We start from the raw sequence: 19,501 nt of genomic DNA on the forward strand, positions 1-19,501 counted from the left end.
TCGAGATCTGTCCTACATATGTAACTGATCTTGTTCCCCACTTTTCACAATATCTTTCATGGTATTGCGGAGTTTGCTTTGATGGTCCTACTTGTCGGAGGAAACTGGTAACATAGGTGAAAAAAAAAAATGTTGGAGAGTACGTACTACCTCTATCTATACATGCACAGTCAAATCATATGATCAAAGTCAAGGATGAAAAAGGAGTATGTACCACTTCCATTATGTGTGGCAATTGCACGAGCCTTGTGTATGATAACTACAATTGAGTATTTCCATATCTACTCAAGTATCCTGAGGTAAGATAAGCGCAATAGAGTAGCGACTTTAGGCTGTAGACCATAGACATTCCTCCTGTGTTCAATCTTCGGATCTACGACTCCCCAAAAGCATCATCAATAAGGAGAGGGTATGTCCGGAAATATGTAGATCATCAATCATATGGCATCGTATTTTATGTCCTCTTCTCCTAACCCTCTGCCCTTCTCCCCATTTCTTCACTCTCTCTATGTACGTTTTCGCACATATCAGTACATAATTAGTATAGCGTCTAGTCCGGGACCATCGCGTGAATTTTGGTCTCCCTGTCTGGCACTGCTACCCCTCTTCCCCACCCCATCTCACATTCCTCAAGTCGAGTCAGGAACGTCCATTCATTTAATTGAACAAGCATAAACCGAGAACAAGCAAAATACTGTACTCGAGTGTTATTCGTCATCACCTCAGGGTATCGGCGTACTACCATGACAAACAACAACAATTCTTGCATGCAAGAGCCAGCATGTCATGAATAAAGTTCCTACGTATAATTGAGACTTTGCCCTACATACATGTCATGCAAGCAGTGCCTGAGACATTCCTCGGAAATGAATGGTGAAAAGTCCGTCGTTGACCTGGGATACCCTTGCTCTGCCATTCGATCAGTTATTCGGTTCGGATATAACCCTCAGTGCTTTTGTTTCCTCGAAAAATGAAGAGTATTGTTTCTTTTACATTTTATGTATGCATGATACCTGAGGACATGGCAGCACTAGATAAATATGCATTTGTGTTTGTAATTGTATTTGTAATTTACTCTGCTTCAAATGCACAACAACACAACAGGTCACTTTCCCTCACGTCCTTCTCTCTTCTCTTCCCTCGATGACATAACACGGTACGTCCCATTACGCGCTTAATCACTCTCACCGTACATTCGGCATCTAATCAGGTCAGATACGATCACATGTCAGCTGGGTCCATCTGTAAATTGAACCCTCGAAACTCTGTTCCTTAATTTCGTAAAACAAAGACAGACAAGGCCCAAGGGTAGGTAGCAAGACCAAAAAAAAAACAATAAGAGACAAAAGATGATGAAAATAAAGTTAATTGTTCAACTAGGGAAGAACGACTCACGCTATATTCATAGCTTGAAGTTCCTGGAACAACAATTTCGCCGCGTAAGGTATGTAGACCTGAGAGATTTGCGTGGAATTTCTACAGACTGAACAGTGGAATTCTTGTTTCTTCAAGTTGGCCACTGCCATCAGACCACAGATATCACATACGTGTATACGGAAGGCATCGGATGAGTCTACACAAATTCATTTGAATTGTCAGCTTGATTATCCCTTCGCTCAAGCTCGGTCAGGGACACTAAACGTATTTGTGTATACTCACCATACATCCTCTCCTTCAAGAACCCAGCAATACCATGTGAAATCATACAATCCCTTTCCATCTCACCGAATCTCAAACCACCATCTCTACTTCTACCTTCTACAGGTTGTCTCGTAAGGATCTGCAGTGGTCCCCTAGCTCTAGCATGGATCTTATCATCTACCATATGTTTCAATCGTTGATAGTATGTCGGACCGAAATAGACTTGAGCCTGTAATTTTTTACCCGTATGTCCATGATACAAAACTTCAAACCCTCTCGAATGGTATCCCTTCGATCGCAGAACTTTTGACACCGCTTCGACGGTCAATTCAGTGAAGGGTGTAGCGTCACCTTCCGATCCAGTCAAAGTTGATACTTTCGATAACAACGCTTCGACTAAATGCCCAATGGTCATTCGAGATGGAATAGCATGAGGATTGATGATAATATCTGGAACAAGACCTTCCGCACTGAATGGCATATCCTCTTGTCGATATGTAATCCCAATGGTACCCTTTTGACCATGTCGAGAAGCAAACTTGTCACCTATCTGAGGTACTCGAGTTGATCTGACTCTGATCTTTACGAATTTATGCCCTTCTCCGTTCGTGGTAAGCATGACCTGATCGACAACACCTTGTTCGGTACTCTTGAGTGGTGTCGAGATATCCCTCTTTTGATGCATTTGTGTCCTCTGACCGAGCTCTTCACTTTCTTCAGGTAATGGTGCCGTCTTACCAATCAAGATGTCATCCCCGTTGATGTTGGTAGCTGGGCTGACCAAACCATCCACATCTAATTTGGCATATCTATCACTAGATCCATGCTTCATTCTCAACGTCTCATTCCTATCCGGCTTTTCGATAGTTTCGGCTTTGATCATACCCTTCATCTTCTCAGTATCGGTGTACGATCGGTAATACAGCGATCGGAAAAGACCCCTGTCGATTGACGATTGATTCATGATGACGGAATCTTCCTGGTTGTAACCAGAGTAACACATAATAGCGACAATGGCATTTTGACCAGCGGGAAGTTCAGAGAATTTGAGGTATTCCATAGATCGAGTGGTAGCGAGTGGTTTCTGAGGGTAATAGAGAATGTTGGCCATAGTGTCCATACGAAGTTGGTAGTTGGTAAGAAAAACTCCCATAGCTTGTTTACCCATCGCAGATTGATAGGTGTTACGAGGAGATTGATTGTGGTCGGGAAAAGGTACGATACTAGCACAAACACCCAGAATCATACTAGGGTGGACCTCCATATGGGTATACTGTTTACTAAACACGGTACTCTTGATTCTAGCAGTTGGATCGAAAGATTCGAAATCATGTGCTGCTCTGTCTTTCACCAGTTCCTCTTTACTGTTCTTCCTCCTTGCGTTTTCTAGATCTTCCGAAGTCATTGCAATGAGGATGGTCTCCTCTTCGGCAGCATCAACATATTCGATGATACCTTCTGATAACAACTGATCCCATGCACCTGCTAATGCACCTTGTTCGCCGGCTTCTTCCAATCGATCGATATGTTCTCTCTTGAGTCGGAGTGACTGCGTGGGATGATCGACGATGAATAACGGTCGACACACTCTACCAGCATCTGTATACAATCTCAACTCCCTTTCTCTGATATCTCTTACTATCGACACTTCATGCTTGAGTTGCCCACCGCGTCGCATCTGTAACAAGTTGGAATGTAATGTCGGAGCATCTCGGTGAATACCCATCCAAACACCGTTAACGAAGATCTTTGTCGCTTGAGGTGCATGCTGATACTCATTCAACTCCTCTAAACCCCATTCTTCCAAAAACTCCATCACGGGAGCAGAGTAAGAACCGACCGAAATATACGACATGAGTGCGAGATTCTTGACCAGACCACACGCAGCTCCTTCAGGAGTCTCAGCAGGACAAACCATACCCCAATGAGTATTGTGCAATTGACGCGGTTTCGCGGCCTTCGAATCACGACCGATAGGAGTATTCGTACGTCGCAAGTGAGAGAGTGTGGAAGCGAAAGTATATCTATTGAGCACTTGAGATACACCCGCTCGTGTATTCCCTCGTTTACCCCAATTACCAGTGGCGAGGGCGTACTTAAGACCATCTGTGATACTGTTCGGGCGGATAGCAGTGTTCAGCTGGAAAGGTTTGTTGGTCTCGACACACTAGAACTGGAGTCAGCGTAGATTATGTTTTCACTGACAGATCGACTCACTTTCTTCAGATACCTCAACATATCTTCCCTCAATTTGGAGAACATGTGACCGAACATTTCAGCCATCAATGGTCCAGCCAAATCCAATCGTTTGTTACCGAAATGATCTCGATCATCTAGCTCCTTCCGACCCATAGCAGCTGATATCAACCTATGCACCATATAACCAAGGAAGTAGGCTTTTTTCGATTCGAAACCCTCCGCTGTTGACACGTGAGGTAAGAACTCTTTGTGGAGGATATCAAAAGCTGCTCTTTGACGTTGTGCCCGGGGCGCCTTCTCATGCTGACCTCTTCTACCTATGAAATCCAAAGCGGTTTCTCTATCCTGTACGGCGAAGGATTCTTCTATGGATGGTTGAAGGTATTCCAACAAGGCTTCGTCGTTTGGACCGAAACAGATATGATTAAGTACGTCCCTATCGGGTACAATACCCAGGGCTCGGAAAACGATAACGAGGGGAATGTCGACCTTGGTGTACGGAAGAGAGACACGAATGACACCACCGGACTGATGATGGCTATGAGCGCAACAAACAATCTGAACTGAGAGGGTCTTCGACTCACCTGTCCTTGTACTTTCTGATACAATCTGACTTCCGTATGAGCAGCTACCTTTCCACCTTTCTCCTTTTGACTGTTTATTTCTGCGAAGTAGGTCCATCTTGAAGGAGCAGCTTTTAAGAAGACGAAGACGTGATTCGTGGCCATCCTCTCTTGAGCGATTAATACCTTCTCTGAACCCGAAATAATGAAGTACCCTCCCTGATCGTAATGACATTCTCCAATATCGTGACACTGGTCATCTGGAAGGTTGTGAAGGAGACAGAAATTAGATCTGACCATGACAGGGACCTGTAGAGTATCATGATCGCTTAGCTTTTTTCGATTTCATCCTATAAAAGCGATTTTGACAGATGAGTTAGGTAGACTTACCTTTCCTATAGAAGCCTTATCCTCCTCCACTCCTTCAGGTAAACCATCAGATCCAACAGCAGGTCTCCAATCAGCTTCGATCGGATCATCTACACCAGAAGCTTGAAGTACTCTCTTCTTGATATCGACGTATAACGGTGCTGAGTAAGTCAAATTTCTAAGACGCGCTTCTTGAGGGAAAAGCATATTGGTTCTACCGTCCATCTCCGTATGATTGACTCTCGCAAGATAAATCTGTCCAAATGAAATCTCATAACGTTTCTATTGATTCATCCGACCCAATTCTGTCAGCCATGTCTAGAGCCACTTGGAGACTAAGGGAGATACGTACAGTTTCATCACCTGATACACCTGTATACTGAGAGAACTGGTCCATCGTCATTTTTGAATTATCATCTACAATCTCTTGCATTGTATTTTCGATGAATTCATTGAAAGATTCCAACTGTTGTCTCACTAAACCTTTCTCGTCGAAGAAAGCGTTGATCACCGTCCAATAATCCTCTTGACTAATTGGTTCTTCTTCCTCCTCTTCCTCCTCTATACCGTCCATATCAAACTTCACATCATCCTTGTAATCTTGGGTTAAGGGCTGTGATCCGGATGCCTGGGTGTAATCGTAATTCGGATCATAAGAGAACCCATCATCCATCATATTTGGTTCTTGAGATTGTGACATGGTGGAATAATCTGCTTTCGAACGAAAGACATGTTGTAGCACAGATCTTCGTCATGATGACAGAACGAAGAAGAAAGATATTCACCTGCATCCATTCACTATTTCCTATTTCTATTAATATACTACTTGTACAATCCGAGGTAACCTTAACAGGCCAGAACCAAAACCGAGAGAGCGAAAGAGCAAAAGAATGAAGAAAGAGGAGGTCGTATGTTTTCGTTTTCACGCGACGAGCTAAAGACGAAAAAAGCAGTTCCTGTACGAATAGATATTTCGTGAGCGCTGGGATACTGACGGTCCTACTCTGCTGTCGTCTGGCGTGTTTTGTAGATATAGATGAGGATGAGTGAGATGTAGCAAGATGTAGATGGTGCTTTGAGTGGGATGAGGTGAGCAAGTGAGTGAGTCTCGCCGCCAGCTGCAGTGATTGGCAGGTAATCCCGTATCTCCGACACTGTGGCGGATGGGAAACAGTCAACGAGCCTCCACCTACCTCCAAAAATTATTTTGATTTCATGGATGCAACTTCAGTTAGCTGTCATTTCTTATCATACTACATATACATAGCAGTCCATTAAACACGTATCGACATGGTCACACTGAGTAAAAAAGACGCCAGGAAGGCTAAATTGGGTAAAGGGAAAGCCAAAGAGGAAGTCTCGAAGCCCAAACCATCTAAGAAGATAGTCGAAGAGGAATTAGAAGACGAGGACGATGATAGTAGTGAAGATGAGGATGATTATGGAGTCAGTGAAGAGGGCATCAAGAGGTTGATGGAATTGGTAGACCCAGAAGATCTAGATGAGTTTGAGAAGGCTTTACTCGGTGGGGAAGATGAGGAGGAGGAGGAAGAAGAAGACGACGAAGAAGACGAGGACGAGGATGAGGAGCTGGTCTCCGGGGAAGAAGCATTGTCAGATGAGGATAGCGATGAAGACGATGACGAAGAAGCGGACGAGGAGGATGTGAGCTCACCCATCTATATAAATCTCATAGAACCCCACTGATCCTGATGTTTCATGTTCTTCTTAGCTCGATAACACCATAGTCAACGAGAAGCCAGAAGACGATGCGATTTCGCTCGATGGATTGCAATCGGATGTATCAGTGGATGAAGACGCCGTACCCATGCGAAAGGTCACAATCAACAATAAGGTGAGCTAAGCAATCATCTTCAGTGTGGGCGTCATGAAAGCTGACTCGTTGGATAGCCTGCTATGAGGACAATAACAGAAGCCATCAAAGTTACCAGTATGCCTTGGCCGGAGCATCTCGTGTTGAACAGCAAAGAGATTGTCGAAGTTGATCCAAGTGATGGTAAGTGTTACTCATGTTCTAATCATATGGCAGAAATCTAGCAGGCTGATGAACACGGTGTTCTTGTAGACTTGCAAAGAGAAATGGCTTTGTGAGTTTAGCTATAATATTACTGATGGAACTCTGCAGCTCTTAAGCTGACACGTCGTCTCTATGACAGCTATAAGATCGCTTTGGAATGTGTACCTCAAGCTAAGAAGCTCGCTGCCAAATATGACATACCATTCACTCGACCGACCGATTATTATGCTGAGATGGTTAAGTCTGATGAACACATGGAGAGAGTAAGGACCAAACTTGTGGAGGAAGCGTGAGTAGTGATCCTTATAACACCCATCTAGGCCGTGATCCTTGTTCATATCGTTCATTCTCTTATGTATTATCGACTGATACGAATGATGTTCTTGAATCAATACTAATCATTCTGTATTACGTATATAGTCAAGGAATCAAGAAATCCGAAGCTGCCAAGAAACAACGAGATCTCAAGAAATTCGGTAAACAGATCCAACATGAGAAACTCAAACAAAGAGAGATGGACAAGAAGTCGTTCCAGGATAGAGTGCAAGGTCTCAAGAGGAGTGAGTGTTGTTCTTGCTCCACAACCATAGTATCAACTCCGTATGATCGTTTAGAACACTGAGAGAAAGGATGTACAACTGATGATTTTAACGTTTGCCTCGCCCGCTCAGAACGAAAGGAGGGTATGGAACTTGGGGAAGATGGAGATGATGACCAATTTGGTATTTCGGTGGAAGATGCCATCGAAGGTAAAACAGAACGAGGCGGCGGTGGTGGTGGTAGAGGCAGAGGTGGAAAGGCGAAGGTGAGCTAAAATTTAATTTTACGTCTTCACCCTATAATCTGCACACCACTTCAAAGATATTGCACATCTTTGAATCTCATCGCATCATGATACTCCGCTACTCATGCCACGTGTAGGATTTGAGTGTCATTTGCTGACTTTCATACCTTTGTAGATGCCCCGACATGTCCGAGATAACAAATACTCTCTTGGTGGTTCTTCAAGAAGGGACAAGCAAAATACCCGAGATAGTACGAATGATTTCTCATTCGGAGGTGGTAAACCAGGACGAGGTGGGAAAGGTGGTAGGGGTGGAAGGGGTGGTGGTGGAAGGAGTGGAGGAGGTAGACCAGGTAAATCTAGGAGAATGGCTGGAAGGGTGTAAAACGCTCTTGACACATGCCTCTAGTGGTCTCTTTCAGATTAGTGCACATTCCCCCGTTTGGTACGTTATGTATGCATATTTATCCTTTCATGTGAATACTGCTTCTAGCGGAACTAGATGGAACACTGCGAAGAAGGTCGAAAGAGAAAGATCATTCACGCGTTGTTAGGCTGAGTTCATTTAGAGGACGTCCATCCCGATGATATCCAAGCACCACTAATAAGTGAATAAAGAAAAAGATCGGGGGAACGCCGGCCTCACGGGTGGGGTCTTGTCTTTCTGCGTCAGGGCGAGATACATGTTCCGAAAATATGAGTAGCCAATATCCGTCCGAAGATTTGAAGTCCGTTCGACTATCCGAGCCCTCCTATATCCCAACAGACGGGCTGGTGTTACTGACCTGCTAGACTAGGCCAATCTCAGAAGCCCCGTGAATTATGAGTCGCTCCGACAGGAAAGGTGAAGCCGAGTTCCCATTCAGCAAGATATCAAGGAGAAGTGAATATAGGCATTCCCAGATTTATCGGTTTTACCAGCTTGATAGATGTGAAATGAGTTTTTCTTTTGATTACTATCTTACTCGAGAAATTGGAAGGAGCTGAAGAAGACGTTTTGGGACTGGGACTGGACATGAAAGGAGGTGACGGTCAGGTGTATACAGAGCGGGTGGTAGTACAGTCATGCAGATAGAGCTCAGAGAATACAAGGTGACCTCCCCACATGCCTTTCTTCAGGGGGCGGTGGGGATATCCATAGATATCTGAATGTGTGTGTCATTGAATGAGATACTATCGTAATCATCACATACAATTATACACTCGCAATGCAGCACCCAATGGTACACATATCATGCCGTTCTCGACGATCCTTTCATACTCACCCACCTTCCTATCGGACTTTCACTCACGCTCACGCTCACACAATTATCCTCATCTCTTTTGTCACGTCCCCCACTTTCATCGTTACTGACTTGGAAAAGATGAATCTCCGGTTGAATATTTCATGGTCCGTCAGTATGTCTTAGACCTTATACGTATAAAAAGACTCCAAATGAATTTACTTGTACTTGTTCATTTCAATCACTATCTTACTTTACCTTTTACCCCTTTCCGAACTTCATACTTGCGCGGAATTGCCAAATTCATCTATCCACGAGCTTGAAATCACCGATCAAAGAGCAGCCTTTTAGGAAGCAATTGGCTTCGCCACACCTTGCTTGATTGCTCTAGTTGACCAATTATCCAAGAGAGAGAAAGAGAGATCGCTCCAATCGCTCGAGTGCCAATCCCATTCCCAATATATCAACTGGACAAGCGCCACTCACGTTACGGATCCCCTAATTTCTCATACTAACACAACTAACCATACTCTTTTTACCCTGAAATTCCCATTCCATTCCATTCCAATTTCGCGTGTTGATTCTGATTCCAAAATATCAGTGAGATTACCCTGGATTAACTGCAAGAGCAAGCAGAGAGTACTCGTAGGAAACACCCTCAAAAAGTTTGTTTCACCAAGATTAATTTGAGACCAGACTACTCGAGTGTACGACCTGTACCGCCGGGAACAAGCTTGAGAGGGTTTTTTTAACATTTGGCAGACGTGTCTCGAGTCGGTAAACTACAGTGCAGAAAATCATTAACACCCATCAAATATCTTTCATTTCCACGTCAAAAGCACAGACTCACTCGGTCCTACATCTTCCCTGAGACACCACCATCACAGCAGGAAACGAAATCGGTCAGAACGGCGAGTATATGAATAGATCCAAAGGGAACACCTTTCAACGTTCTTGGATCTGAATTACCACCACTACCATCAACTTCATCGTGCACTCGTACCAGCATCGACCTCAGCATCAGTGCGCAAGTCCATAATTCAAAACAACCAACAAGTGAGTATACCAGACATTCTTAATAATCGTGATACAAGTAAACACGAACTGATCTGCCTTTCAGCAAAACCATATCACAACGATAAAGATGCTTTGCGATCCAGCTTCGCGTCCTCAATCACCATTCCTCCGAGCTACGCCCACTCATTCTCCACATATACATCATCAATCATTCTATCCTACCCCTTCTCCTGGTCAATCTTCATCAAGGATATACCCATCTTATCCTACTCCACCAACAAGTGGAAGTGGTCAACTTACTCCAATCCCATCATTACCTCAACATCAACAATCATGTTCCGTTCCTCCCACCCCTTCTCCCTCTCAAAGACCAACATTCTCCCAATCACACTCGCTATCCCAGAGACCCATCCCCTCATCGTCGTCTTCATTTGTCGGAAGACCATCCAAACCATTAAAGAAATCATCAGGGTCCACAAACCAAAAGCAGAAGAATGTCCAAATGTCGTTGGAGTTGAAAGTGGAAAAGGCAAAAGGATTTCATGCGTTCTTCGTACCTTTGTGTAAAAATTTACCACCACCTCCTCCTTGTTCACCTGTTAATGGTCATCCCCCACAAACACAGACACAGACACAGACACAGACACAATTGCAGACGGGTGATTACTTTGGGCAGTGGAATAAGGCAAAGAGCCATGATCAATGGGTAGAAGATATTTCCAATTCGTTCAATAAACAGAACCAACATCAACATCCTAACCAGAGTGGTGGGGATGGGATGGAAGTTGATGCTCATTAAATTGGATTCGGTTGGATGAAGCGGACTCCCAATCGTTCATGCGAAACTTTCAAGGAAAGGGAAGGTTGGAAGGAAGGAAGGATACGGGAATGATCTCGTTCAGCTTGTTCTTTTCTCTTTCGGTTCACACCCATTCGTTCAATCCTTCAATCATCCGTTCAGCTGTATGTCACCATATGATCCAGATTCTCACAATTTTGGGTCTTATCCATTTCATAATTATAATTTATTCATTCGTTTTTGGTCTTACTTCACAATGTACCATGTACAACGAATAATCCCTTTCCCGTCTCGCTCTTTGAGATTACGATCCTATGATCCTACGATCCAATATTACTATAACCTAGCATTCATGTTGTATACCCATCTCATCAGTTCATACCATCTCTAATCCAACTTAGCAACATTTCACACGTCCATGGTATTCTCTCAATATAGCATTTTTATCATTATACAATATGTATATGTCATGTCGAAACTTCTTTCTACATGAAGGGTTTCAGATCAATCATGTCTATGTATCATGTATCATGTCCACGTTCATGTTGATGTTAATGTCATTTTAATTGCTATTTGCACATGTGAACGAGATTTAAATGAATGTTTCTCTTCAAAAGCAAATTATAGGACACCTATATAAGAGTGGTTTGAGGTATCTCACAAGATGCATTACAACATTACTAGATATCGAGTTTGACCACGAACTTCATCTATTTGGTTCCACAACAATCACACCTATCTATTGCAACCCTGCGAACAAAACTTAACCCCGCTTGAGATTGTTCATTCCAGGTCGGAGAAGATCTCAACAAACCCTTCACTAACTTCTCCACCTTCCCACATTCTTCTTCTTCATCCATTGGGATCTCACCTTCTTCCACTTCTGAATGTGAGTCCATCTCCATATCTATGTCTTCTTCATCAGCGTGATAATCCGATAATTCGGCATCAACAAACATGAATTTCCTTTCTATCCCATCCTCTTTCCAGACATTCCACGGTAAGCCCTGTGTGATCCTAACAGCTCTTTTGAGGCTCATCGATTCCAACCAAATATCTTCGAGTATTGAACATCGATTGGGCGATCCTGCTTGAGGTGAAGTAGCGTAAAAGACTTTGTATTGTCTGACCGAAGGAATGTAGATCATACTTTGCATATTGACATTATGTAAGGTGAGAGAGGAAGGTCTGAAAGATGATATGAAGCATCTTAGCGAAATCGATTTATCGTAAATCTCACCGCAGCATAATGCTGTGGAAGATGATGGAGGAACACCGGATGAGGAGGTTTGATGAATAATCTCGTAAAACCGATTTTCATCCAATTGAACGTAGTCCATATTTTGATATACGGAGTATGAAGGTGATATACTGGAGTGTCTGATAGGTTGAGTGATAGGCGAGGGATACCATATACATATTTTTTGGGGGTTGATAAATTCTGATAAGTTCTGTATATCTTCGCACCCTTCTTTGTCTAGCTCCATAGCTAGTGATAAGATGAGTTCACTTCCAAATATCACTTTTTTGACATTTGGAAAAATTGGATCTTCTTTGCCTACAGATCGTTGGGCTTGGATGATTGAAAGAGCAGATGGTAAGTCATAAATGGTCAGATGTCTACATTGTTGGAGTAAAGATAGTTTACGTTGATGTGTTGATGGAATTGGAAATGGGTAGGTACTGAATGGTGATAGTTTGAGTTGACCAACTTCGTCATCGCCTGAGGAGAGCATGAAACAAACCAGTCAGCTGGGAAGATACTTGTTCAAGTCCTGGATAATAACATCACAACTGACTATCGGACATCATTAGTCCTTCGAATACTCCGTTCCCTCCTCTAGTCCCACCTCTTAATTCCAGCTGGCCGTACTGTAAGACAGGTAAAAAGATTTCGTAGAATATTTTCGCAGATTGCATCAACCTCGCGGCAGTCGCTTTTTGTGAGTCTGTGATTAGTATAGATCGGATAAGTAAGAAGATATCAAGAGGAAGATACGGTCGAGTAGGACGAGTAGGGTTATGGTTGAGTGTCAGTATATCAGGACGGTCGGTAGGGTCATGGGTAGGAGAAGAAGGGTAAGTATCGTTGTCAAACATCATACAAGACACAGTCAGATCTGAGGTACAAGCAGTAAAAAAGGAAACACAGCAGAGGACGAGCTAGCTGACTGCTTCAACCAAGACCGAGTATATACAAAGAGACGATGTCTAATCATACAAGATGGTGATAGAAAGAGATACAACTATGGGAAGTTCAATTCAATTTCTTCACACATAGTGTGTTACGAACATTCCGAGTGCGCGCGGGGATGCCCGCTGTGCGATAAAGTAAAAACATTCACGAGCGAGAGTGTCTGTGGCGCTTTACTTTGACGCAAGGTCTGGACGGAATTCAGGGTAAAAACAGTAAACATGGAAAAATCAAGACAACGCTAGCAGTAGCAAACACGATCCGATCCACACAACACTCGGACCACCAACATCAACAGCATAGCATCATAGCATCATACGATAGCACCAGACTCATCACCATCGGCCACACATAGAGCCTAGAACATAAACACACATACATATACACCGTAGAGCAACAGAAGGGAACACGAAAAGGACAAAGGATACACCGTACACCGTACACGTCCATCACCGCACCACACACACCCCACGTTACGTTTCAGCCAAAATCCAAACTAGCCATCATCCCTTGCTCTGACACTTTTACATCCCATCAACAGTCAATCAACCTAGACTCTCTCTCATATCTTATACCTTTCATTCATACATCTCTCTCTCTCTCTCTCTCACCTATTCTCACAATCGACAACGACACCTTACTATGATACACTTACCATAGACACTCTTTTAACCTTTCAACGTCGATATCATCAACATCGACCATCACGCTCATTACCTTCCCTTCGATCCAACCAAGCTTTGTTCACTAGGACATTCCTTTCCTTCAATTAGAAACAGATACATAAAAAGAACGCTTAGACCTCGATACTTCACCACAACGACGTGATAAGGGGTTGTTGACCCTCTCAACGCAAATTTCACCCCTTTCTCATATAACACTTCGACATTCCTTGATTCCCTCTTCATAATGCCGATACCATCTTCAACGTCGACACCATTCCCCACCATCCCTTCGTTCATCGTCTCCACCATCCTCGCGTTCGTACCTACTGTCATGGCGAGGGGCTCAACCGCACCATCCTCCATCCCTCAGGTGGATTTTGGGAAGATGGGTACAGTGGGTCTGGGAGGATCGTTCTCAGGTTTAGATTGGTATTCATCTGATTCACCCTTCGCATCTTCCTCTTCCTCCTCTTCCTCTTCCTCATCCACTCAATCATTCTCATCAAAGGGAGATACCCTCTTTTATCGAACTGAAGATGGGATATTTAGAGCATTGGGAAGTACGAATGACGGCGGGATCATCAACTCGTTATGTTGGTCTTCGTCACCCGACTCTTCAAATGGGAACGGAACGTTATTCATAGGAGGGACATTTACCTCATTGAGTGGCGTATCAGCGAATAATGTAGGATCATTCTCATTATCGACAAATACATTTTCAGCATTGTCATCGGGATTATCAGGAAATGTCAATACGTTATATTGCGATGACGATAATTCCGAGATATGGTTTGGAGGTTCGTTCAACGCTCCAACAGGTCAAGGTGGGAATGTAGCTTTATGGTCGACATCCTCATCCGCATGGACAAAACCTTCTTTTGGTGGTTTGAACGGTGTCTTACAGAGTATAACACCTTCATCGGACAAGAAGAGTTTATATTTCGGTGGTGATTTCACTACGACCTACTTATCAACTTCTTCACTCAATTCAACTTCTCGAACAAATATCACTTCTCAACCCAATGCACCGATCAATACGACAACTGTAGGGCAATCAGGATATTTGACACCGTTGACTATCTCTGCTAGTGCTAGTGATTCAGCGCAATACCAGATACAAGCTGGACCTAGTTCAAGTCTGAATCAGGATGGACAGAATTACGGTGATACAAATGGATTGTTATGTCCAGGTACATCGACATGGTTAGCACAAGAGAATACTATATCAAATGTCAACTTGGTAGGAGATGAGTATCTACCAGCTACTGGAGTAAGGATGGTGAACGGACATGAAAATGGAAGATCAACGACATATTTCTGTTTCACCTCTTTACCTGATTATCAAGAACTCAACATGACTTATACCGATCCAAAGACAGGTAAAAATGAGACTTGCACGGATCATTGTCCGTTATCTACCGATTCTTCAATCGCAGCTCAAGACTTCATATTTACTCAAGGTACACATAACTTGACGGGATTTGAAATTCAACTTAAACAATGGACTGGGGACGGTGCTGCTTTAAGTAGTGTTTCGCTGTTGACTGATGGTACGTCTTGATCTTCTGTTTTTCTCAACCTAGATCCTCAGCTAAATCACCCTTACTGTTTAGGTGCCTACTCTTCTGCAACCGGTGCAGGCGCTTCAAGCACTTGTTCATCAGGCAAAAATAGTACTGTTCAATCTGTTGGAGATTGGTCAACCAAGACAGCCGCGACCGACTCTGCAACCGAATCATACCTCTCTTCATCCGTTTCCACCCGTGATCCAACCGATGCTCAAGTCACTTTCTACCCATATGTCGGCTCAGCAGGCCAATACGATATCTACGTTTTCATCCCTGGGTGCAAGAACATAGGAGATTGTGATGGAAGGACTTCAGTGGATATCGAAGTTTTCCCATTGCAAGGTGGATTAGGATGGACTAGTACGATCTCAGAACAAGTCGATTACGATACCCAGACCTTGGTTTATTCCGGTCCTGTCGACGCTACTACCGACGCTTTCACACCTACCCTCAGCTTGGCCCTTGCTGCTAACCCTGCTGCACCAGCCAGAGGAAACAATTACGTCGTTGTAGCTGATCGAATCCAACTTGTTCTCACTGGAATCACCGATTCGACAGGATCGACCGTCTCTACTACCTCTTCTTCCTCGAATGGCACTACCACGGCCGGAAGCTCCATCACCAATACTACTTCTAACTCGACCTATAATGTAGCTTATGGAGTATTCGAATACCCTCGATCGACCAACTCTTCCCTCAACGCCGCTACCTCTTCTTTGAGCAATGATACCGAAACCGCTCTTACTCGATTAGGTTTCGGACTAGACGCAGCTCTCAATGCCTCGGGCTCAGCGGCTTCATCATGGGTAGTCAACACGATCGTGGCAGCCAATAACACTGTCTTCGTCGGTGGTGACTTCTCGGCATCTAACAACTACACCAACGTTATCTCGATAGATACATCCTCAGGTCAAGCTTCCGCACTAGCCTCCCAGGGTCTAAGTGGGATTGTCAACACTGCTGCTGTGGTTGGCGGATATGTCTTCTTCGGTGGTGATTTCACCTCTACTGCTTCGTCCGGCGGAGTCGCTCTCAACTACATCGCAAGGTACGACCCCAGCTCGAAAGCTTGGGCAGCACTTGGTGGAGGCGTAGATGGATATGTCACGGATCTCTTAGCTTCGACAGCATCGACCAACGAGCTCATCGTTATGGGTAACTTCTCTCACATCGTTTCCTCCAATGGCACTTCAACTGGGACAGGAGGGTATGCAGTATACGACGTATCGACTTCAGAATGGATCAACACTGGTATTGTCTTCGGAAATGTCTCCGCAGGTGCCGTCCCATCGTCTTCATCAGGCGTTTCCTCCGAATCCTTCTTTGCTGGAAAAGTGTACGGAACAGCTGGAAATTCAGTAGGGGGAGTCGCGACTCTTTCAACCGACGACAATGGAGATGCAGTGATTTCATCTCTCAACGGTGTCAATTTCGGTACTTCCGGTTCAGAACCTGTGTCCTCGTCACTACCTTCCTTAAGAAGAAGATCATCCATCGTTGCCAGAGCGAGTCACTCGTATACTCGATCATGGTTAGCTAGATATACCGATGCGATCGTCGAAAGGGCCCATACGGTCTTGTCGAGTCGAGCTACACCACCTACTATCCCCTCTCAAACTTCCCAGGCTCCAGCTGTACTGGCCGGAGCATTCTGGACCAACTCTTCCGCTTCTGGTAAACCGACCATCACGATCTTAGGAGGTAACTTCACTTCGTCCTCCAGCGACGTCCAGGGCTTAGCATTCTACAATGAGAAGGACGGTGGACTTACTGGACCTTCCACTCCGCTCGAAGGTGTAGTCAAGACTCTCAATGTCATCGGTAACAACGTTTATATCGGAGGAGAAGCTTTAAATGTACAGAATGTAGGAAGTGGTTTGATGGTGTATGATCTGAAAGCTGGGGATTGGGTAACGGGAGGAATGGCTTCCTTGAATCGTAGGTCACATTTCCACCAAGTCCTTGTATTGAAGCTGACGATGAGATGTAGCTCCAACCGGTTCCAATAACGTCACCGTCAATACTATACGAACAAGAGGTAACACCAATACTGTGGTCGTTGCTGGTAATTTCGGTACTGCCGGTTCACTTGGATGTGCGGCTGTATGTCTCTGGGATTCGAAAGATGCTCAGTGGTCTACACCTGGTTCAGGGTTGAGTGGAGGTGAAGTTCGAGCGGTAGATTTTGCTGGCGTGAGTGCGATGAATCCGGTTGTAACGGAATAATGTGCTGACACTCGATCTATCTTAATTGATTCTAGGATGCTTCCGATACCCTTATCGCCGCTGGATCATTCGCTCTTTCCTCTGGCGATGTAGCCTACGTCGCTTCATACAGCTTTACCAACTCGTCTTGGACTCCTCTCGGTACTTTACCCGGTCCAGCTCTAGCCATAGCAGTGGACGACAAGAATTCAAGTAATATCTTTGCAGCTGGCTATTCCACTTCTGACGGTTCTTCTTACCTTCAACAATGGAATGGAGCCACTTGGACTGCTCAATCGGAATCGCTCGCTCCCGGATCATTAGTCTCTCAACTCGCATTCGTACCTATGAAATCGGAACATGAACCTCAAGGGTCAATCGAGTCAGATAGGATGTTGATGGTTTCCGGTGATTTGTATTTGGACAACTCAGGAAATGTCACTTCGGCTTTATACGATGGATCGACCTTCTATCCTTATCTCGTTGGAACTTCCTCCAGCGGTGATCTTGGCAGTGGATCTTCTTTGTTCTGGTCAGAATCCGATTTCTCCTTCAAAGTTCGACATTACCTTGCGAGGGGTCTAGTGGTTTTGGTAGCTATTGCCATTGCGACTGGATTGATCTTGCTATTGGTTCTGATTGTTCTGCTGTTAACGTTCTGCTTTAGAAGGAGAGAGAGGAAAGATCAGAATATCTATAATGACCAGAAGAAAACCGACTCGGACGTGGACTCAACACATCAAAATGTATTTAACAACGTTCAAGCTGCCCTTGAAGCTTCTTTGATAGGTGGTGGTCTAGCTGGTGCTGGTGCGGCGGCTGCGACCAATAAACATAATAGGGTATCAGATCCATCAAGTTATAATTCCGGTGCTTATCCTATCGGATCAGATGCGGAAGAATACCCTCAGGATGAAGATGAAGAGCTCGAGGAGGATGGAAGGGAGACAACGATGAGATATGATTTTGATGGACCTGATCTACAGGAAGGTGAATTACCGATGAAAGCTGGACAGAGGGTGATCATAGTAGATGATGAGCAGTCGACGGAATGGTGGTTTGTTAGGGATCCGCTGACGGGTAGGGAAGGGGTGGTACCTGCTACTTATGGTGAGTTGAAGTCTCTTCTCATTCGATGGATGAAGAAATGCTGATTGCTAAAGGTTCAAACTAGTTTGGTAAATCCCTTCGATTAGTGAAACGAAATTAACGATCATTTTATGACTATACAAGATAAGACTTAATAATAGGGGACAGGTGATATCCAATCGAGTACAGGTTAATATTCATATTCGCTCAAGAAGTTTATCCATTTTTATTGTATATATATATGTTGGTTGGATGGGAGGAGACTTTCTATTGTTCCATACTTTTTACTATTATCTTTTGGTTCTTTCGATAATTCGATCGAGTTAGTTTAGGTGATATACAAATACGTTGTGTAACAATGCATCTCTGTCCAAGGCACCGTTTCATTCGAGTATAAGCTATAACCGAAACGTAAAACAGCATACATAGCTCACAGCTTATTTTCCACCTGATCGATAAATGATCCATGTCAACAAGATACAAGAGCATACACAGCTTTTTTTTTTTCTTTTCGTGAAAGAATTCCAGACTTGCGTACGACTACGGTTATATTCTCAGAAATAAAATATCAAGGTGCGGGGACTGCGAAGTTCACATGGTCCAATGATCCTATCATGAATGACACTTATATAACAGAATACAGAAGATGGATAAAGATGAAATCATCTCCCTCACCCTCACCCGCACCACACACGGACCTACTCAGTAAGTCTTGTATTTAGTGCCTTTGATGATCTCACAATCATCAAACCACCACCTGCGAAAAAAGGTTATAGGACCCATCGCTTCTGATGGTTATTCGTACTCAAGTTTAGACCGAAGCAGACCGTTTGACACTGTCGCTGTGGTCATCAGCATAGCATAGCATAGCCCGAAAGGAAGGAGAGTCAAACCCATAAAGGAGATAATCATCTAGTAGGATTGATCGACTAGTCCAATAGCAGGAACAAGAAGGGGAGAAAACGTATCGACCACGTTGCACTGTGTACCAGCACCCACCATCATCACTGATCATATACACCTCATCGATATTATTGCCAACTGCATTTCATCCATCGTATCCCGGACATCTATTAGGAAGATTGATCAGATCATTTGGATGGTTCCCCTTGGCTAGTCGCGGTTTGTAAGATAACAAGAGATCAGA

General features: G+C 44.0%; 5 protein-coding genes across 5 annotated transcripts; 3 read left to right on the forward strand and 2 right to left on the reverse strand.

Moving 5' to 3' along the window:
- Positions 1 to 1,174: 1,174 nt before the first annotated feature.
- I203_102235 (DNA-directed RNA polymerase II subunit RPB2) lies at positions 1,175 to 5,472 on the reverse strand (the record flags this gene model as incomplete). Its single annotated transcript, XM_019146740.1, has 7 exons — positions 1,175 to 1,202; positions 1,396 to 1,573; positions 1,660 to 3,808; positions 3,859 to 4,368; positions 4,425 to 4,712; positions 4,794 to 5,054; positions 5,125 to 5,472. The coding sequence occupies 7 exons, from the start codon at positions 5,470 to 5,472 to the stop codon at positions 1,175 to 1,177; spliced, it is 3,762 nt and encodes a 1,253-aa protein (XP_019004273.1).
- A 590-nt stretch (positions 5,473 to 6,062) lies between these two features.
- Positions 6,063 to 7,979, forward strand: I203_102236 (uncharacterized protein; the record flags this gene model as incomplete). Its single annotated transcript, XM_019146741.1, has 8 exons — positions 6,063 to 6,437; positions 6,505 to 6,627; positions 6,684 to 6,789; positions 6,859 to 6,880; positions 6,950 to 7,099; positions 7,231 to 7,370; positions 7,482 to 7,615; positions 7,770 to 7,979. The coding sequence occupies 8 exons, from the start codon at positions 6,063 to 6,065 to the stop codon at positions 7,977 to 7,979; spliced, it is 1,260 nt and encodes a 419-aa protein (XP_019004274.1).
- A 1,982-nt stretch (positions 7,980 to 9,961) lies between these two features.
- Positions 9,962 to 10,633, forward strand: I203_102237 (uncharacterized protein; the record flags this gene model as incomplete). The annotated part of the gene is made up of 1 exon (XM_019146742.1): positions 9,962 to 10,633. The coding sequence occupies one exon, from the start codon at positions 9,962 to 9,964 to the stop codon at positions 10,631 to 10,633; it is 672 nt and encodes a 223-aa protein (XP_019004275.1).
- A 710-nt stretch (positions 10,634 to 11,343) lies between these two features.
- Positions 11,344 to 12,733, reverse strand: I203_102238 (uncharacterized protein; the record flags this gene model as incomplete). Its single annotated transcript, XM_019146743.1, has 2 exons — positions 11,344 to 12,356; positions 12,433 to 12,733. 2 exons carry the CDS (start codon positions 12,731 to 12,733, stop codon positions 11,344 to 11,346), a joined length of 1,314 nt encoding a protein of 437 aa, XP_019004276.1.
- A 1,003-nt stretch (positions 12,734 to 13,736) lies between these two features.
- Positions 13,737 to 18,447, forward strand: I203_102239 (uncharacterized protein; the record flags this gene model as incomplete). Its single annotated transcript, XM_065517052.1, has 5 exons — positions 13,737 to 15,042; positions 15,106 to 16,998; positions 17,051 to 17,253; positions 17,322 to 18,375; positions 18,440 to 18,447. The coding sequence occupies 5 exons, from the start codon at positions 13,737 to 13,739 to the stop codon at positions 18,445 to 18,447; spliced, it is 4,464 nt and encodes a 1,487-aa protein (XP_065373870.1).
- Between the last annotated feature and the right edge of the window lie 1,054 nt (positions 18,448 to 19,501).

This window comes from Kwoniella mangroviensis, assembly GCF_000507465.2.
Source record: "Kwoniella mangroviensis CBS 8507 chromosome 1 map unlocalized Ctg01, whole genome shotgun sequence".
Classification (NCBI taxonomy): domain Eukaryota; kingdom Fungi; phylum Basidiomycota; class Tremellomycetes; order Tremellales; family Cryptococcaceae; genus Kwoniella; species Kwoniella mangrovensis.